The sequence below is a fragment of the Mytilus edulis genome, unplaced genomic scaffold (genome assembly GCF_963676685.1).
Source record: "Mytilus edulis unplaced genomic scaffold, xbMytEdul2.2 SCAFFOLD_1891, whole genome shotgun sequence".
Lineage (NCBI taxonomy): Eukaryota > Metazoa > Mollusca > Bivalvia > Mytilida > Mytilidae > Mytilus > Mytilus edulis.
Genome location: NW_027268487.1, coordinates 1 through 19,873, shown reverse-complemented (window position 1 = coordinate 19,873; position 19,873 = coordinate 1). Strand labels below are relative to the sequence as shown.

The window sequence follows — 19,873 nt, the reverse complement described above, 5'->3', positions numbered from 1 at the left end:
CACACATAAAACTGTTTAAATAGTGCCAAAACCACATAATTTGATGACCTTGACCTTTGACCTTGTAACTTTCGTCAAGATCATTGCTCCACAAGGTCATTGCAAAAGACCCTATGGGTCAAGGACCTTTTGTTTAAGAGTTTTGACTAAAAATGGCTTTTTAAAAACCATCGATGGGAGTTATGTCCCTTACATGATAGTAAAATCAATATAGTCATAATGTAAAAAAGTTGCCCCTTGAAGTACCAAGCATTTTTCACTGCTTAATTTTTTTGTATCTATAACCGTTCAAGAGTTATAGGGAAATCAAAGACATGTGAAAATCTAAAATATGACCTTGACCTTTGACCTTGACCTAATTTTCTAAGTTAGGAATCAGGGGACTCAAATAAAAACATTCCAGGGTTATACGGTTAAAGGTTTATGAGTTAAAAAAACATACCGACAAATTTATTCCGTAAAGGTACATAACTCCTATAAAATTTCATCGAATCGCTTCGATCCAAATTAGCCAAAAATTCCTGAGGATGTAACGAACAATTTGTAAAAAGAATTTTGTCGCTTTCTTATTTTGTTACGAAGGAGATGCACACACATGACAAACAGTGAATAGGGAGATAACTCTTACAAAGAAAATGGTTCGGCTTAGCAGGGTGAAATTTAAAAGCGCATAAACTATACGATACAATATGAAAAAAATCTAAGCGACATATTGCGAAACAAACATTTATCGCAAGAACAAAATTTGGCGGAAGAAAAAAAAAAAAAAAATAATAATAATAATAATCAGAACAAATACAATAGGCTTTCCACAGAAAAGTGGAAAGACCTAATAATAATAAATATAAATCAATTGCTTTAAAAAAGCAATTGTAGGGGGTCTTTCCCCCTTTAAAATTAATTGAATTGGGGGGGGGGGGGGGGTGTTTGTTTGTTTGTTTGTTTGTTTGTTTGTTTCTGTATGGGGTCTATATTATTGTTACCGGAGAAGTTTCATGTTTAGTTTGGAAAGTTTTTCTTTTATTTTAGGTACAGCGCGCGCGCCACATCACGTGACACGGGTTTATAATAACGAAAAGATAGTCTTTTTATTCCTTTTTAGGTGGGGACTTTGAACAGGCAACATGTATAGAGACGGAATGCACACAATGTAATTTCTTTTGTCATTGTAGGAAATTGACATTTTGATGACAGATCACAAGCAGTGCATGATTTGGATTTATTTGATCCGGTGTAACTTTAAAACACATGTATTGATTATTTTCTGATAATGTACATTTTTCAGCACCTGTTTGTAACACAGATTAGTATTTCAATCTCGGAGCGGACATTTTATTGTAGGCTTTTACTGAAATTTACAGACCTAGCAAGCAATTTTTACGGCATTGCAATTTCTTTTCTCTAGGAAAAGCTTTGAGAGATATCTGCACCAAGTTTTTTTATAAACTTTTAGTACATGTATGCCCTGCTGACTGCAAATTTTGAGGTCGATTGTATTTGTAGTTTCAGAATACATGTGGATTTTTTTTTCAGAAGTGACGCAAGAACAATATTAAATTTCAATTTTTCATGAAACATGATTGATTGATCATGATCATGATTGATCATGATCATGATTGATTGATTGATTGATTGATTGATTGATTGATTGATTGATTAGTTGGTTGGTTGGTTGGTTGGTTGGTTGGTTGGTTGGTTGGTTGGTAAAACACGTTGGATAGGGCCAATTGAAACAGCGAAAAAGAAACAAAAAAGATCTTGGACCCTATATTAAACACACGAGACGGAAACATGATTGATTGATTGATTGATTGATTGATTGATTGGTTGGTTGGTTGGTTGGTTGGTTAAACACGTTGGAAAGGGTCAATTGAAACAGCGAAAAAGAAACAAAGGAGATCTTGAACCCTATATTAAACACATGAGACGGAAACATGATTGATTGATTAATCATGATCATGATTGGTTGATTGATCATGATCATGATTTGTTGATTGATCATTATTGATTGATCATGATTGGTTGGTTGGTTGGTTGGTTGGTTGGTTGGTTGGTTGGTTGGTTGGTTGGTTGGCAAACACACATAAAATTCTTCAAGTCGTGCCCCAAATCACATATGTACATGACCTTGACCTTTGACCTTGTGACCTTTGTCAAGGTCATTGCTTCACAATGTCATTGCAAAAGACCCTATGGGTCAAGGACCTTTTGTTTAAGAGTTTTGCCTAATAATGGCTTTTTATAAACCATCAATGGGGGTTATGTCCCTTACATAATGGTAAAACCAATACAGTCATAATGTAACAAAGTTGCCCCTTGAAGTACTGCACATTTTTCACTGCTTAAATTTTCTGTATCTATAACCATTCAAGAATTATAGGGAAATCAAAGACATATGAAAATCTAAAATATGACCTTGACCTTTGACCTTGACCTAATTTTCTAAGTTAGGACCCAGGGGACTCAAATAAAAACATTCCAGGGTTATACGGTTAACGGTTTATGAGTTAAAAAAACATACCGACAACAAATTTATTCCGTAAAGGTACATAACTCCTATAAAATTTCATCGAATCGCTTTGATCCAAATTAGACAAAAATTCCTGAGGATGTAACGAACAGTTTGTAAAAAGAATTTTGTCGCTTTCTTATTTTGTTACGAAGGAGATGCACACACATGACAAACAGTGAATAGGGAGATAACTCTTACAAAGAAAATGGTTCGGCTTAGCAGGGTGAAATTTAAAAGCGCATAAACTATACGATACAATATGAAAAAAATCTAAGGCGACAAATTGCGAAACAAACATTTATCGCAAGAACAAAATTTGGCGGAAAAAAAAAAAAATAATAATAAATATAAAGCAATTGTTTTGAAAACAATTGTTAGGCAGTCTTTCCCCTCTGATGAATGATAATTGATTTTTTTTTATTGATTGATTTGGAAAAAGGGGGGGGGGGTATTTGTTTATTTGTTTGTTTGTTTGCTTTGGTATGGGGTCTATATTATTATGTTACGGGAGAAGTGTCATGTTTAGTTTGGAAAGTTTTTCTTTTATTTTAGATACAGCGCGCGCGCAAGATTGAGGAGACATCACGTGACGCGGGTTTATATTAAGAAAAACTTAGTCTTTTAATTTCTTTTTAGGTCGGGACCTTGAACAGACAACATGTCTAGAGATGGAATGTACACAATGTAATTTCTTTTGTCTTTGTAGGAAATTGACATTTTGATCACAGTTCACCAGCAGTGCATGTTTTGGATTTAATCGATCCGGTGTAACTTTAAAACACATTTAATGATTATTTTTTGATAATGTCCATTTTTCAGCACCTGTTTGTAACACAGATTAGTATTTCAATCTCGGAGCGGACATTTTATTGTAGGTTTTTACTGAGATTTACGGACCTAGCAAGCGATTTTTACGGCATTGCCATTTGTTTTTTCTAGGAAAAGTCTTGAGAGATATCTGCAAACAGTTTTTTTTATGAACCTTCAATACATGTATGCCCTGCTGACTGCAAATTTTCAGGTCGATTGGACTTGTAGTTTCAGAGAATATGTGGATTTTTTTTCAGAAGAGACGTAAGAACAATAATAAAATAAAAATGTTCTTGAATAATTGAGAGTTTGTTCCTTCAATATACTGTCATAAATAAACAGTCATACATATTGATTGATTGATTAGTTGGTTGATTGATTGGTTGGTTGGTTGGTTGGTTGGTTGGTTTGTTGGTTGGTTGATTAAACACGTTTGATAGGGTCACTTAGAACAAGGGGAAAAAACCTCAAAAGACCTTGCATCCCGTATTAAACGCATGACACGCAAACATACATTAAGTGATTGATTGGTTGGTTGGTTGGTTGGTTAAACACGTTAGTTAAACATGTTGGTTGAACACGTTGGTTAAACACGTTGGCTGGTTAAACACGTTGGAAAGGCTCAATTTAAACAAGCGAAAAAAAAACATCTTGGATCCCGTATTTAACAAATGAAACGGAAACATGCATTGATTAGTTGATTGGTTGGTTGGTTGGTTGGTTGGTTGGTTAAACACGTTGGTTAAACACGTTGGTTAAACACGTTGGCTGGTTAAACACGTTTGATAGGCTCAATTTAAACAAGCGAAAAAAAACATCTTGGATCCCGTATTTAACAAATGAAACGGAAACATGCATTGATTGGTTGATTGGTTGGTTGGTTGGTTGGTTGGTTAAACACGTTGGTTAAACACGTTGGCTGGTTTAACACGTTTGATGGGCTCAATTTAAACAAGCGAAACAAAAACCATCGTGGATCCCGTATTTAACACATGAAACGGAAACATGCATTGATTGGTTGATTGGTTGGTTGGTTGGTTGGTTGGTTGGTTGGTTAAACACGTTGGTTAAACACGTTGGTTAAACACGTTAGATAGGCTCAATTTAAACGAGCGAAAAAAAACCATCTTGGATCCCGTATTTAACACATGAAACGGAAACATGCATTGATTGATTGATTGGTTGGTTGGTTGGTTGGTTAAACACGTTGGTTAAACACGTTGGTTAAACATGTTGGTTAAACATGTTGGTTAAACACGTTTGATAGGCTCAATTAAAACAAGCGGAAAAAAAGAAACCTTGAATCCCGTATCAAACACATGAAACGGAAACATTGATTGATTGATTGATTGATTGATTGATTGATTGGTTGGTTGGTTGGTTGGTTGGTTGGTTGGTTGTCTGAAATTCAAACACTCATAAAACTGTTTAAATAGTGCCAAAACCACATAATTTGATGACCTTGACCTTTGACCTTGTGACCTTCGTCAAGGTCATTGCTCCACAAGGTCATTGCAAAAGACCCTTTGGGTCAAGGACCTTTTGTTTAAGAGTTTTGCCTAAAAAATGGCTTTTTAAAAACCATCGATGGGAGTTATGTCCCTTATATGATGGTAAAATCAATATAGTCATAATATAAAAAAGTTGCCCCTTAAAGTACCAAGCATTTTTCATTGCTTAATTTTTTTGTATCTATAACCGTTCAAGAATTATAGGGAAATGAAAAACTTATAAAAATCTAAAATATGACCTTGACCTTTGACCTTGACCTAATTTTCTAAGTTAGGACCCAGGGGACTCAAATAAAAACATTCCAGGGTTATACGGTTAACGGTTTAGGAGTTTAAAAAACATACCGACAAATTTATTCCGTAAAGGTAGATAACTCCTATAAAATTTCATCAAATCGCTTCGATCCAAATACGCCAAAAATTACTGAAGATGTAACGAACAGTTTGTAAAAAGAATTTTGTCGCTTTCTTATTTTGTTACGAAGGAGATGCACACAGAGGATAAACAGTGAAAAGGGAGATAACTCTTACATAGAAAATGGTTCGCCTTAGCAGGGTGAAATTTAAAAGCGCATAAACTATACGATACCATATGGGAAATATCTAAGCGACATATTGCGAAACAAACATTTTGCGCAAGAACAAAATTTGGCGGAAGAAAAAAAAAAAAAAAATAATAATAATAATAATAATAATAATAATCAGAACAAAAACAATAAGTCTTTCCACAGAAAAGTGGAAAGACTTAATTAAAAACCAATTGTTCAGAGAACAATTGAAGGTCTTTCCACCAGTAAATATCTATTTTGATATTAAAATATTAAAAATCAGTCTAAAATGTCAGTTCCTATGGCTTTATGATGTATAGATATGAATTTTAACCAAAGGTCATAATCTAAAACGCCAAATTTACCTATGACCTTGACCTCAATTTCAAGGTCACAAACTGAGGGTCTCAAATCAAAAGACCCTAGGTCTCTAATATGTATGGTTAATAAGTAATATCACTTTACGCATAATTTTAGATGTGGTAGGGGCTAAAACTCCCATTTATTGTCTACGCACCCTTTCAACCAAAATTATTATGTTACGACATGTCGCAACTAACAATTTAGTAAAAATAATTTGTCGATATCTGATAAGGTTAATGAAAATGAGTGAAAATAAGCCAAAATCAAAATTTAGAATATGACCTTGACCTTTGACCTTGACCTAATTTTCATTTTTTTGGACCAAGGACCTTAAATCAAAAGACCCTAGGTCTCTATTACCTATGGTTTACCAGTTAGAAATGCATATTACTAATATCAAATGCAAAAGGGGGAATAACTCTCATAAGGAGTGTTCATATCGCTTCGGTTAAAATAGGACAAATCATGCGAAGGATATAACGAGCAATTTTATAAAATAAATTAGTCGCATTTTTCTACGGTTACGGAGGAGATGCACTCTGATGATAAACAGTGAAAGGGGAGATAACTCTTACAAAGAAAATGGTTCGCCTTAGCAGGGTGAAATTTAAAAGCGCATAAACTATACGATACCATATGAGAAATATCTAAGCGACATATTGCGAAACAAACATTTATCGCAAGAACAAAATTTGGCGGAAGAAAAAAAAAAAAAAAAAAAAAATAATAATAATAATAATTAAAAACCAATTGTTCAGAGAACAATTGAAAGTCTTTCCACACCAAAGAAATTCTGATAAGAAGATACTTTCTTCATACTAATGTGATAAATAATGGTTTAATTATATTTTTGAGTGATATAAGGCAGATAATATGCTTCATATGATAGCTTTTTTCACACTGATTCCAAAAATATATAGTTTCTATATACTTTTGTATATAGAAGGGGAAATAATTGGTCACTTCCGGTCTGATGGAAGTCATATTTAGGCTTCAGTAATCAGTTTATGTATCTATATGACAAAATATATGGATTCTGAGTACTTTAAGATGAAAAAGTTGCAAAAAAGGCTACTTCCGGTTTTCTCAAGGTCACTTCCGGTAGCCGTTTTTCAAGGTCATTTGTCACTCAACCTTTTGTATTAAGTCAAATGTCTTTATAATGAACTTTATTGAAGTTATTATCAAATAACCTCATATCAAGACATTTCAGGGGCAACAACTCCTATAAGATACCATTTAATTGTATAAGACTAAATGTAGCATATCTTCATTACAATAAAGCAGACATTTTGCACTTATTCTTTTATATGTATCTCTCACAGTGTCAGAGAAAATGCAAAAACAAGCAAAAGTCACAATTGAAAACTTGACCTTGACCTTTGACCTTGACCTAATTTTCTAAGTTAGGACCCAGGGAACTCAAATAAAAACATTCCAGGGTTATACGGTTAACGGTTTTTGAGATAAAAAAACATACGAACAAATTTATTCCGTAAAGGTAGATAACTCCTTTAAAATTTCATCGAATCGCTTCGATCCAAATACGCCAAAAATTCCTGAGGATGTAACGAACAATTTGTAAAAAGAATTTTGTCGCTATCTTTTTTTGTTACGAAGGAGATACGCTCTGATGATAAACAGTGAATAGGGAGATAACTCTTACAAAGAAAATGGTTCGGCTTAGCAGGGTGAAATTTAAAAGCGCATAAACTATACGATACAATATGAGAAATATCTAAGCGACATATTGCGAAACAAACATTTATCGCAAGAACAAAAGTTGGCGGAAAAAAAAAAAAAATAATAATAATAATAATCAGAACAAATACAATAAGTCTTTCCACAGAAAAGTGGAAAGACTTAATAATAATAATAATCAGAACAAATACAATAGGCTTTCCACAGAAAAGTGGAAAGACCTAATAATAATCAGAACAAAAACAATAAGTCTTTCCACAGAAAAGTGGAAAGACTTAATAATAATAATCAGAACAAATACAATAAGTCTTTCCACAGAAAAGTGGAAAGACTTAATTATAACATATATATCATATTTTCCGGATTGCCACATTTCATTTGTGGTAGAAGTATCAAAACCTTGATATTTCATATTTTATTTTTATTCCGTTATTCCTGAACGAAAATTGAAATAATGTGCAAATTCTCATTTTTCAAATTAATAAATGACCTCTTTTACTATTAGGGTTTAATCTTTGTCGAAGTGAAATACTCACGCAGAAAAGTCGGGTTGAACATGTTTTTGACGTAAACATGACTTTTTGGCAATTCATATTTCAAATTCATTAGGTGCATAAAAATGTAAACCATTTACGATTGAATTTGTTTTCCCTTTGATACAAGCAAAACCTGAATGGCATTATTTCATTAAATTGCATATCTTATCGGCCTCCAATCGACACGGCGCATTTTGGTATATTTTGAACATTATGCAGTTGACTTACATGTTATATATCGACTGGACATTCTTAAAGGCATACCCTTCTATTGATGTTATTTTATTGATCTCAATGTACCTATAAAATACATTATGAACATTTAGCTTTTAAATAAGTCACACATTTTTACAAAACTAATTAAAACCTTTTAAGAAGAGTAAGTACATGACACCAAATAAGATACATGTATACCACCTACGTTATTTCTTTTATTAATCATTAATTCATGAAAAAAGGGCACACTACTAAAATAAACAAAGTCAGTGTTGGCAAGTATGTTTTATTGGTGGTCAACACAAACTTGATTTGCACAAAGCATATGTAATTTGAAAATAAATATAATCCTTTCAGCAAGTTAAAAGAGTATCTAATGATATAAGTGTCTAGATCTTAAACCTGGAATCTTAGGTATGTAATTTAAGCACGTTTTGTCACTTTAAGCAATTTTGCCTTACAAATTCAAATCAACGATTTTGAAACTGATATTTAATTGATTATGTTCATTTTGTCACTGTTCTCGTGTCTATCTCTTAAAAACTTTAAACAAGTTAAACATTCGCATAAACCGCTTTTCATATATTTATGAACGTGCAATTAATAGTACAAATTGACATTAAAAAGAATTGCAAGGAGTCGACTGACGATTTTGATTATGACTTATTTGCAGATAGCGTCTCATTAGGTGATTGCTCCTAAAAGCCACTGTCGATGAATTATAGTTTCCTAAAAAAAATAAAGTAAAACACTACAATATTGGGTAATATATAAAAAAGAAGATGTGGTATGATTGCCATTGAGACAACTATCCACATAAAACAAAAATGACACAGACATTAACAACTATAAGTCACCGTACGGCCTTCAACAATGAGCGAAGCCCATACCGCATAGTCAGCTATAAAAGGCCCTGATAAGACAATGTTAAACAATTCAAACGAGAAAACTAACGACCTTATTTATGTAAAAAAAAAAAAAAGAAAAACAAATATGTAACACAAACAAACGACAACCACTGAATTACAGGCTCCTGACTTGGGACAGGCACATACATAAAAAAATATGGCGGGGTTAAACATGTTAGCGGGATCCCAACCCTCCCCCTAACCTGGGACAGTGGTATAACAGTACAACATAAGAACGAACTAAAACAATCAGTTGAAAAAGGCTTAACTCATCAGATGGACAAAAATACAAGTGGACGTGGCCCGGTACTTATACATCCCGACACCAAAAGACACAATGAACAGACCTTACAGTACTCGCAGTGAAGCAAATCGCCATTAAAATTTATTAATTAATCATTTAATATGTAGATTACAATAATTCCAGTAAGGATTCAAGTGAAGACTTCGACCTTTCAACTGAAAATGGCATTTTTCTTGCAGAATATATTTGCTTATAAAGAGTTCCTATGGATTTTTCATAATTGTTGTAAAATCAGACAAAATCGAGAGAGAGAAACGGTAGAATTTGTAAAAAATTAAAAGAATACAATTACTTATACTTATTGTCATACTGATTATGTTTTATATTTAAAACTGTGTTTCTACATGTTTTAAGCATTATAGACAAGCAATATAATAGGAAAAAATCACGATTTGACGGCAATACGAAGGCATGTTACAGTGTTGTTATTAAAACACTATGCAGATCTTAACATACTGATAATAACTACTTCGTCTATTTTCATAGCTGTTAACAAGATAACAGATAACATATAAACCATAATAACATGTTATTTGTGATACGTACAAATATCGCAGTCTTGGAAGATTCATGAAAGCAAACTGTTTAATTGTTGTTATTTCATTACCACCAAGTGTCCTTAAAAAAAGAAGAAAACACAAATTCGAAATTTTTGTTGGTTTATATATATTTCTGTACACCACATATAGTTTTCAGTGTATGCTGCACTGATTATGTTGTTTTCTTTTGAAGAAATAACGAAGAATTCGTTGAAAAGGCTTTCGAAAGAAGATCCGTTGCTTTATTGTATTCGAACAACAAATTTTAGGTAAGGAGGACTAATAAATGTAATCACAGTCACAGTTCGAAAAAGACAAACACTTAAAAAGTATATGCAAATTAAATTAATAAGTCGGATTGAAACTGACCACGTCATGGTTCAAAACGAGTAAAAAAAAAAAATGCGACCTATATAGAAACATGAGAAAACAAAACATTGAAAACAAAACATTGAGCAATTTGAACTTCAAAAACCGACGAGGAGGCCAACCCTGCTCTGTCTGTTTCAATCGTTGTGTACCAACAATCTTGTCATGTACAGCGCACAGCAATGTCGACATTCAACTCACAAGAAAACGCCATGTCGTATTTAAAGAGTATATTCACATGTGTGCCGTGTTGTGTTCCCATGACGGTAACATAACGTATGAAGGTCATTCATGATATTCTTAATGGGATATATTTGTATCTGAATTTTATACATTATCCAAGCTTTAATGCATCACTCCTCTTTGGTATACATAAAACCAAAGGATATTCAGTGAGTCATGTACCATGATGTTTTGCAATCATGATGCACCTGGGAGCCATACGTTTGTGTCGCCTATGACATGATTTACAGAAAACATTACATGGTCTAAACCAAGGGAAAGAATTCAAACAAACCAATCCAATTCAAGTATTGAAGTATCATTTAAGATTGTTTTCAAGTAAGATAATCTCTCTAGTTCACGCAAAGATCTGATACTTTAACCGATATTTGCTATACTTATTTTTATGACTTTTGGTTTATACTAGTAAGTTTTGCAAAGTTTTCATACGGGTGTCACATGTGGAGCAGGCTATACCTACCTTTCCGGAGTACCTGATATCATGGCCAAGTTTTGGTGTGATTCGTGTTGTATTTTCTGTGTGGTGTCATATGTATTATTGTTTTAATTGGATTGTTTATGATTGTACTTGTTACCTGAAGTGCTATGTCTGATATAGACCGGCTGTCTAAACAGAAGCCGGTATCAGTTGTCCTGATTTCGTACATTGTTACGCTACGTTTGTGACTTTTGTTTTCGTGTTACGTTATAACATATGGCCTTAGTCCGTGTCACACAACTTTAAAGATTTTTTTTTATATACAAATTGATAAAAAAAAATTATTGATAATATAAAACCACACAAACATCATCACTTACACATAGGTAAAGTTTATCAGGTTGTTGAACGTATAACTCTCTATTGACGGTATCTTGTTATTGTGAAGATATCTGAAATAGAAACTTTTATGTATTATATTTTCTATACTATGTGAAATCACAAAGCATAATGGATGAAAATTGTATTATAATGAAAATATTAGGTATATTTGCAATCACATATGAACTTAAAGTGTAATAACCTATATTATCAAAACATATCAATAAGGCATGGACAAGTACAAACGATATTAACTGCAAGGTTTTTAATGGCTGTGTTTTAATTTGTTTAATTTGTTTAATACCAACTCAGCTATTTCGTTTTAATGTATATATTTGTTCACTGTAAGTTTTTCAACAACGATATATGTATTTGCTTTGGTATGAAGGAGTATTTATGAATGGTTATGCTGCAATTTCCAATCTCAGTGTTATTGTACACTATGATGTATTTGTCTTTCCGATTAAATATTCAAGTTTAAGGAAACATGTTGTGATCTGCATATTTTCAAGAGAACAACTGCAACCAATTCCGTTTTTGACTAAGTACGTTTAGTTTTCTTATTTAGACGTACCGACATTACTGCGGTAATTGTTTTTCAGTAACGATTCATAGTTTCAAAACTGTATAACTGTTTTCTTGTCAGTGCAGTATTGCCTATTCTATACTAATCGGTCTGATAAAAAATTTTGAAGACGGTCTTTTTTGTTTTTTGGTGCACAAACAATAATTTAAGTTACATTTGTGGATTTAGTGTTTTCTTTTTTTTTTTTTTTTTCTGGTGGTTGTTTTCCTTTTATCGAATGACGTACTGGGTTTTGAGTTCTTTATTAAAAATCAATGTTACTAAAAATAAGTGAACCATACATTCTCAACGTAGTGATGTTTGCTTTCGTTTTATAAACAGGTATAATGAGAATTACTTTTTGAAATGTTGCACTGCATTAATGTATGTACACATGGTAAGCTATTTATAACGAAAAAAAGTTGTACACTTGTTTACTTACACATAGTATGTATTAGTTGGTAACTTTGGAATGTAGCTAAAAGATCTTTCATAACAGTATAGATTAAGACCTAATGGTGCACTATCACAATTACAAAGATACGGGCACGATGTATTCACTAGTCCACCACTTAGGAGAAGGACTACAGCAAGTAAATCACTATTCATATGTAGGCTGAATAAGTCTCAACACTGAAAAACAAACGATTTAATTCATGGAATGAAGGTTATTTTCATACTATCAACTACCTTTTAATCTTTTTTGTATTAATTGCATCAGATTTGAACTTTTGATTTATCTTTTGGTGTCTTCTTGGTCGCACTGTATTAAAATAGATGCATAATGTATCCTTCTTGTATTTATATACGTATTAGAACTGTTATATTTGAACAGTTTAGGCCTATTCTTAAGATAGGTTCATCCGTTTTTTTCTCATAAATGGAATCGAATAACATTAACGGTATCAATTTTCCTGCACCAGATGAGCATTCCGACAATAGATGTCTCTTCAGTGATGCTCGTGGACAAAATATTTGAAATCCAAAGCTTATATAAAAAATGAAGAGCTATAATCCAAAAGGTCCAAAAAGAATAGCCAAATCCGTGAAAGGAATCAGAGCTTTGCATGAGGGAGATACATTCCTTAATTGATAATAATTTCTAACATTTTATAACAGCAAATTTTAATAACACAAAAAATCCGTATGTTCATGCAAGAACCGAATGTAGCAGCATATGTGGTCACACTATTTTTAAATAGATGCATAATTCACCCTTCTTGTATTTGATATACGTATTGGAACTGATATATTTGAATAGTTTAGGCCTAATCGTAAGATAGGTAAATCCGGGTTTTCTTATAAATAGAATCGAAGCGTTGTTACAAGAGCAACTGCATTCAAGTCTCAGGATTGAGAAGAATCAGAACATTAACAATCCGCCGTCGACTGCAACAGCATAGAATTAGACTAAATAGGCCGCATGTTATTCTGTATTCTGCAAGTTCGACAGAATCTGATTCATTAATTTGTCCCGTTTAATGCTTCAAAAAAACGTATTTCAAAAATAAAATAAATGTGGTATGATTGCCACATAGACAACTTTCCACAAGGGACCACATGCCACTTAAATCAACAACTATAGGTCACATTACGGCCTTCAACTTTGAGCAAAGCCCATACCGCAAAGTCATCTATTAATAGCCCCGAATCGATAAAAGTAAAATCATTCAAAAAAGAAAACGAATGGCCAAATTTAAGCAATATTGGAACCAGATTGACCTCTTTGTATTAAAAATATTTAATTGTAAACAAATTTCAGTACTTGTCATACTTCAGATTGACTCGTATAATACAGTAATTTGTTCGCATTAACCAAAACTGGCCATATTAGCACTTCGTTATGAAAATCTGTATAGCCGCATAGTAAATGACTTTTTTTTCATGTAAGGATGGATTGTATAATACAAATGATAGCAATATTGGAATATTATGACTGAACATTTGTGTTCGCATTAGTTAAGAATACCAGGAAGTCATTTTTTTATTCAGAATATTTAATCGTTAACAAATTTCAGTAGTTTTAATACCTCAGACTGACTCGTATAATAAAAGTATTTGTCTGCATCAACCAAAACTGACCATATTAGTACTTGATGATGTAAATCTTTGAAGCCGCATAGTGAATGAGCTATGTTCTGATGTAAGGATGTATTGTATAATACAAATGGTAGCAATATTGGAAAAGAACCACTAAAAAAATTTGTTTGCATCAGTTTTGTATGTTAGCATGTCTTCTTTTTTGTTCAAAATATCTTATTGTTAACAAATTTCAGTAGTTTTCATATTCAAACTGACTCGTATAACATAATCATTGGTCCGCATCAACCAACACTGACCATATTAACACTTTATGTAAATCTTTATAGCCGCATAGTTAATCAGTTCTATCTTTATGTAAGGATACATTGGTTAAAACATCTTATAGCAATAATGGAACATTATGACTACAAAAAAAAATATCTGCATCAATTTAGAGTACCAGCAAGTCCACTTTTTATTCAAAATATTGAATCGTAAACAAATGTCAACAGTTTTTTTTATTTCAGACTGACTCATATAACAAAATTAGTTGACCGTATCAACATAAACTGACTATATTAGCATTTTATTATGTAAATTTGTATAACCGCATAAATAATGAGTTATGTTTTCATGTAAGAATTGATTGTATAACAAAAATGCTAGCAACATTCGAACATAATGACTACACATTTTTGTTCGCATTAATTTAGACTTGCCAGCATCTCCTTTGTTTTTATTCAAAATGTTTGAGACGTAAACACATTTCAGTAGTTTTTATACCTCAGACTGACTCGTATAACACAATTATTTGTCCGAATCAAACAAAACTGGCCATATTAGCACTTTTTTATGTAAACAAGTCAAGTATTGTAGATTTTATTCTCAATCAGAACACATCCAATTTCCAATGAATTTAATTTTAAGAAGTCAAAAACAGTAAAAAAAATGACCTTGGGCAATGCCAAGATACAGGCATTGGCCGATTGATGACACATGAATATATATATGTACATAATAATAATATCACTTTGCCTTGTAATGCCATTTTTAAAAAGTCTACAAGTGCATTATTTTCTTTAAAGATTTCTCTTTGCCAATTGCTAATTGTACTTTGCTATGAAAGTAGAATCCTTGTTTTCCTTGATTCAAATGTAAATGACGCAAAGATTCGAGAAATATTTGCTTTTGGTTAATAGCTTATAATAAAGAATAAAATCTGAAATTAAAAATCAATTCTTCAGAGAACAATTGAAGGTCTTTCCACCTCGATAATAAGAATGAAATTTAAAAATCGATGTTAGAAAATGTCACTCCTTGTTGATGTTATTTGGTTCTTCAAATTGATATAAAAAAAATAAGATTAATAGGTATATGCAGAAGACTTAATTGTTTTATTATGAACAGAAAATCATTTTTAGCAAAGGTCAAAATCTAGAACGTCAAATTGACCTTTGACCTTGACCTTAATTTCAAGGTCATAGGTCAGTGATCTCAAATCAAAAGACCCCAGGTCAATCATTTGTTTGGTTGTGGAGAAAAACTGATTTGAAATACATAAGGGGAGAAAACTCCTATAAGGGTAAACTAAAACACTTTGACTGAAATAGGTTGAAGTTGCACCTAATTGTAAACAGCTATTTGGCAAACACATCATATCATTTACTGTCACAGTTTCTGTGGAATAACGATAGCAAGCAAACTGCAAAATTTAGAACATGACCTTGACCTTTGACCTTGACCTCAATTTCCTTCAAATGGACCAAGGACTTCATATCATAAGACTGTAGGCCTCTACGACTTATTACGACATCGTTATTCCACAGAAACTGTGACAGTAAATGATATGATGTGTTTGCCAAATAACTGTTTACAAAAAGTCGCAACTTCAACCTATTTCATTCAAAGTGTTTTGGGTAACCCTTATAGGAGTTTTCTCCCCTTATGTATTTCAAATCTTTTTCTCCACAACCATACAAGTGATTGACCTCCGGTCTTCCGTTTTGAGTTCACTGACCTATGACCTTGAAATTGAGATCAAGGTCGAAGGTCAAGGTCATGTTATCAATTTTGAACTTTGCTTGTTATCGTTAGTCAAAAGAAACTGTTACAGTTAATGATATGATTTGTTTGCCAAATTACTGTTTACAAAAGATGGAACTTCAACCTATTTCAGTCGAAGTGTTTTTGTTAAACCTTATAGGAGTTCTCACCCCTTATGTATTTGAAATCAGTATTTCTCCACAACCATACACATGATTGACCTGGGGTCTTTTGATTTGAGATCACTGACCTATGACCTTGAAATTGAGGTCAAGGTCAAAGGTCAATTTGACGTTCTAGATTTTGACCGTTGCTAAAAATTATTTCTAGTGCATTATAACCAATTGTATTTGCTAATTGAAAATTAAGCGGAATATAATAATTTAAGACAGCAGAGAAGATAATTCTGTTTAAATTGGTTTATTAACATAGATGTATTACATCTATGTTATTACTAACCGACTTAAATAAAAGAGTGAGCTATTTATACTCTGAATGTATGATGTCTCTAGTCTTGTCAAAGGGTCAGAGTGTCCTACCTAATTAAACTATAAATTGTAGAAATTAGATAACATGTTTCCACATGTTCCACGTGCAGAGAAATTTCACTTATGACCTACATGTATGCATGATTGGATTTCATCTTTCTTATTGGTCAATGATCTTGCGGGTCAGCCCGAGTTCACGTGTAAGTGCATTATGATCACTTCCTTTTATCATCAGCATTTGATGTGTTAACTTGTTATTAGTATCAAACAATTTGTTCAAAATTATATGTGCTTTTGTTTTTTGTTTTATGGATGATTTTGGACTGGAGTGATTTCATTTTAGCTATTTCAGGTATAATCGAACTATACTTTTATTTTTAAGCTATTCTATGCTTACATTTTAAACAAACGTACAGTTAATTATTTTTTTAACCATTCTTCCATTCGGATAGAACTCACGATTTAGATTGATGCCAAATATGAGCAGTTGGTCAAATTCATTTCTTTGTCAAAGAGAAAGTGGGTGAAATTGATTTGCATGTGAGTGGCGACACTGTGCGTTTGCGATCAAAATGTAATTATTTATCATTTATCTGATGATTAACCTGATGCTGTAATTGTACAAGTTACTGAATCCTTTACAGCATCATTATGTTTGCAGAACGTATATCCGCCTTATGTATTTGTAAGATACATGATTCGTTTACATTTAACTACAATTAAAAATTGGATTATTGCATAACGATAATAATACCATACATAATAGAATGCAAAGTTATACACTTATAATTTATACGATGTTATTAACGGTTCCATACATTTTAAGTACTCTTATATGAAAGAGCAAGACAGTTTAAGTTTTAATGCTAAGCTATTGTGTTACAAACCCATTTGCCATACTTGTTTGGGTAAGGTCGACGATATTTCAATTGGTGCAGTGAACTTGACTGCTTGTACGTATGACCTCTGTGTATGTGCTTTTTCAATTACGTTTCATGCAGAGTTCATTGTTTTATGCTATGTCACGAAACTTTTGCTACTTTCGTAAATCTCGTCACGGCAGTTTGGTTTGAGCTTATTATAATTTTGCAAGTTAGCCTTATCGCCATAATTGTTAGTATTTATAATTTATGCAAGTGTACCTTGTTTGCTTTATGTAAGCGATATAAAAAGGATATGTCTCTTACCTATATCGCAACCCAATGCTTATTTATTACGAACCAATTTACCTGTCTTTGCCTGTTTGGGTAATGTGGACGATATTTAAATTTTCGCAGAGGGCGTGGTTGCTTGTACTTATGTCCTCTATGTATTATTTTCTCAGAGGCTTCGTCATGAAACTCATGCTACTCTTTCAGAGGTCATGGTAGCTTGGTCTATTACCTCTGTGTATTTGTTTTTGTAAAGTTAATATGTAGTGGGTTTTGTTTTATGCTTCGTCATGAAACGCATGTTATATTTTTGCAGAGGTCGTAGTAGCTTGGTCTATGATCTCTGTATTGTTTTATGCTTCGTCATGAAACTCATGCTAAACTACTTTTAATTATTATTTCGTCATGGTAATGGGTTTGGAATAAATTAATTTTGTAATCAATTCTTTAGCTAAATACAAAATTGCCAGTATTTTGAGACATGTAGCCAGATTTACATGTTTGTCAGTTTGTAATACATGTTTTAATGTATTATTTTATTCATCTTTACTAGTATAATTCATGTACATGATATAGTTTGGGATGCGATTAACGTAATTGATAATTTTTATGCCGATACTTATGCACTGTAAGGTCGTTTGCTTTTTTCTATACACTTGATTTATTAATAAAAAATAACATTGGACAAGACATATATTTATATACTGATGATATTTTTAAGTTCATACTCTTCATTTAATACATGATAAAAACATCTTTTCTGATTAATGGTTGATTATTAAAGAAGAGCAACTATGATAATTTAATTATCGCATATTATTCCTTAACATGTGTTATGTTTGTGGTCCTTAAGTAAGATCAAGTTTGTTTTTTAATAGGAATTTAATTTTCTTTATTATTTATATTCTTATTTTGTTTATTTCATGCTTTAACTATGGACAAAGAACGCTCAGTATGGCATCCATCTACGAAAGAACTTTCCCAATTGAAGAAAATGTGCAATAAAGCGTGATATCAACAACTTCCATATACTTTCATTTGTCAGCGGTATGCCATAATTCCGATAATACAAACAAAACGAATATTGATGGGTTGCTGTTTCACTGACATTAATGACACATACCTAATTTCGAGATTAGAATTTTGATCCACAAGTGCGAGTCGTATCAACATGACTAACCGAAGCCTAATCTGACCGTTTCACAAATTTACAAAATACGACTTCGATCAGCATTTTGATACACAACTGGACCCAAGTTACAATGAAAGATCAAAGCACCTATTGTTATTTCATCATCTCTTTAAAGTACACTATGTCGTTAATTGTCAAGGACTCTCGTAACTACAATACAGCACTTAGTTTTAGAGGAAGGAAAATAAATCAAATAAAGACTTCTGTCGCAGTTCTTGGGTGGAATGGTCCTAATAATATCCGTGATTCAAGGATTGAAGGCATATGCGTTTATGGATTTTTACAGCTTAAAAGAATAAATTTAATATCAGAACTTTATACTTCAGCTGTTGCGGGTCAGTATTACCCGACAAAACATTTATTATCTTTATTGCATACAATAACAACTGTCTTGTTTTGGGTCAGCATTGCCTGCAAAAACAGTTTATGATTTTTATTTCTTATAATTACAACTGTCTTGTGTTGGGCCAGCATTGCCTGCCAAAACATTTTATGATTTTTATTTCTAATAATTACAACTGTCTTGTTTTGGGCCAGCATTGCCTGCCAAAACATTTGATGATTTTTATTTCTTATAATTACAACTGTCTTGTTTTGGGCCAGTATTGCCTGCCAAAAAATTTTATGATTTTTATTTCTGATAATTACAACTGTCTTGTTTTGGGTCAGCATTGCCTGCCAAAACATTTTATGATTTTTATTTCTTATAATTACAACTGTCCTGTTATGGGTCAGCATTGCCTGTAAAACGGTTATTTCGCCGTATCTTGTTTTGGGTCAGTATTGCCTGCTAAAACGTTTAGGATCTTTATTTCATACGATTGTGTCTTTATTGCCGTCATCCTGCCGGTGCTGTCTTTACACATTGTTCAGACTGTCAATGCGATCATTCGATAGGCTACCTTTAAATTGTGTTTTAATTTTATGGCCTGTTTGTATACATGCATTGTTCGTAAATCATGATATGGTTTTTAATGTTGCCTATCTAATTCATATTAATTATTCAAATTATATATATAAAAAAAGACTTGATGGTTTATTCCATTGTTGTAC

General features: G+C 32.4%; 1 protein-coding gene across 1 annotated transcript; it reads right to left on the bottom strand.

The window, feature by feature from the left end:
• Positions 1-8,209: 8,209 nt before the first annotated feature.
• LOC139507584 (slit homolog 1 protein-like) lies at positions 8,210-12,557 on the bottom strand (the record flags this gene model as incomplete). The annotated part of the gene is given in 4 exon segments (XM_071295805.1): positions 8,210-8,281; positions 9,956-10,027; positions 11,359-11,430; positions 12,367-12,557. Coding segments are annotated over 4 exon segments (383 nt in total), but the record flags the coding sequence as incomplete, so codon positions are not given.
• Between the last annotated feature and the right edge of the window lie 7,316 nt (positions 12,558-19,873).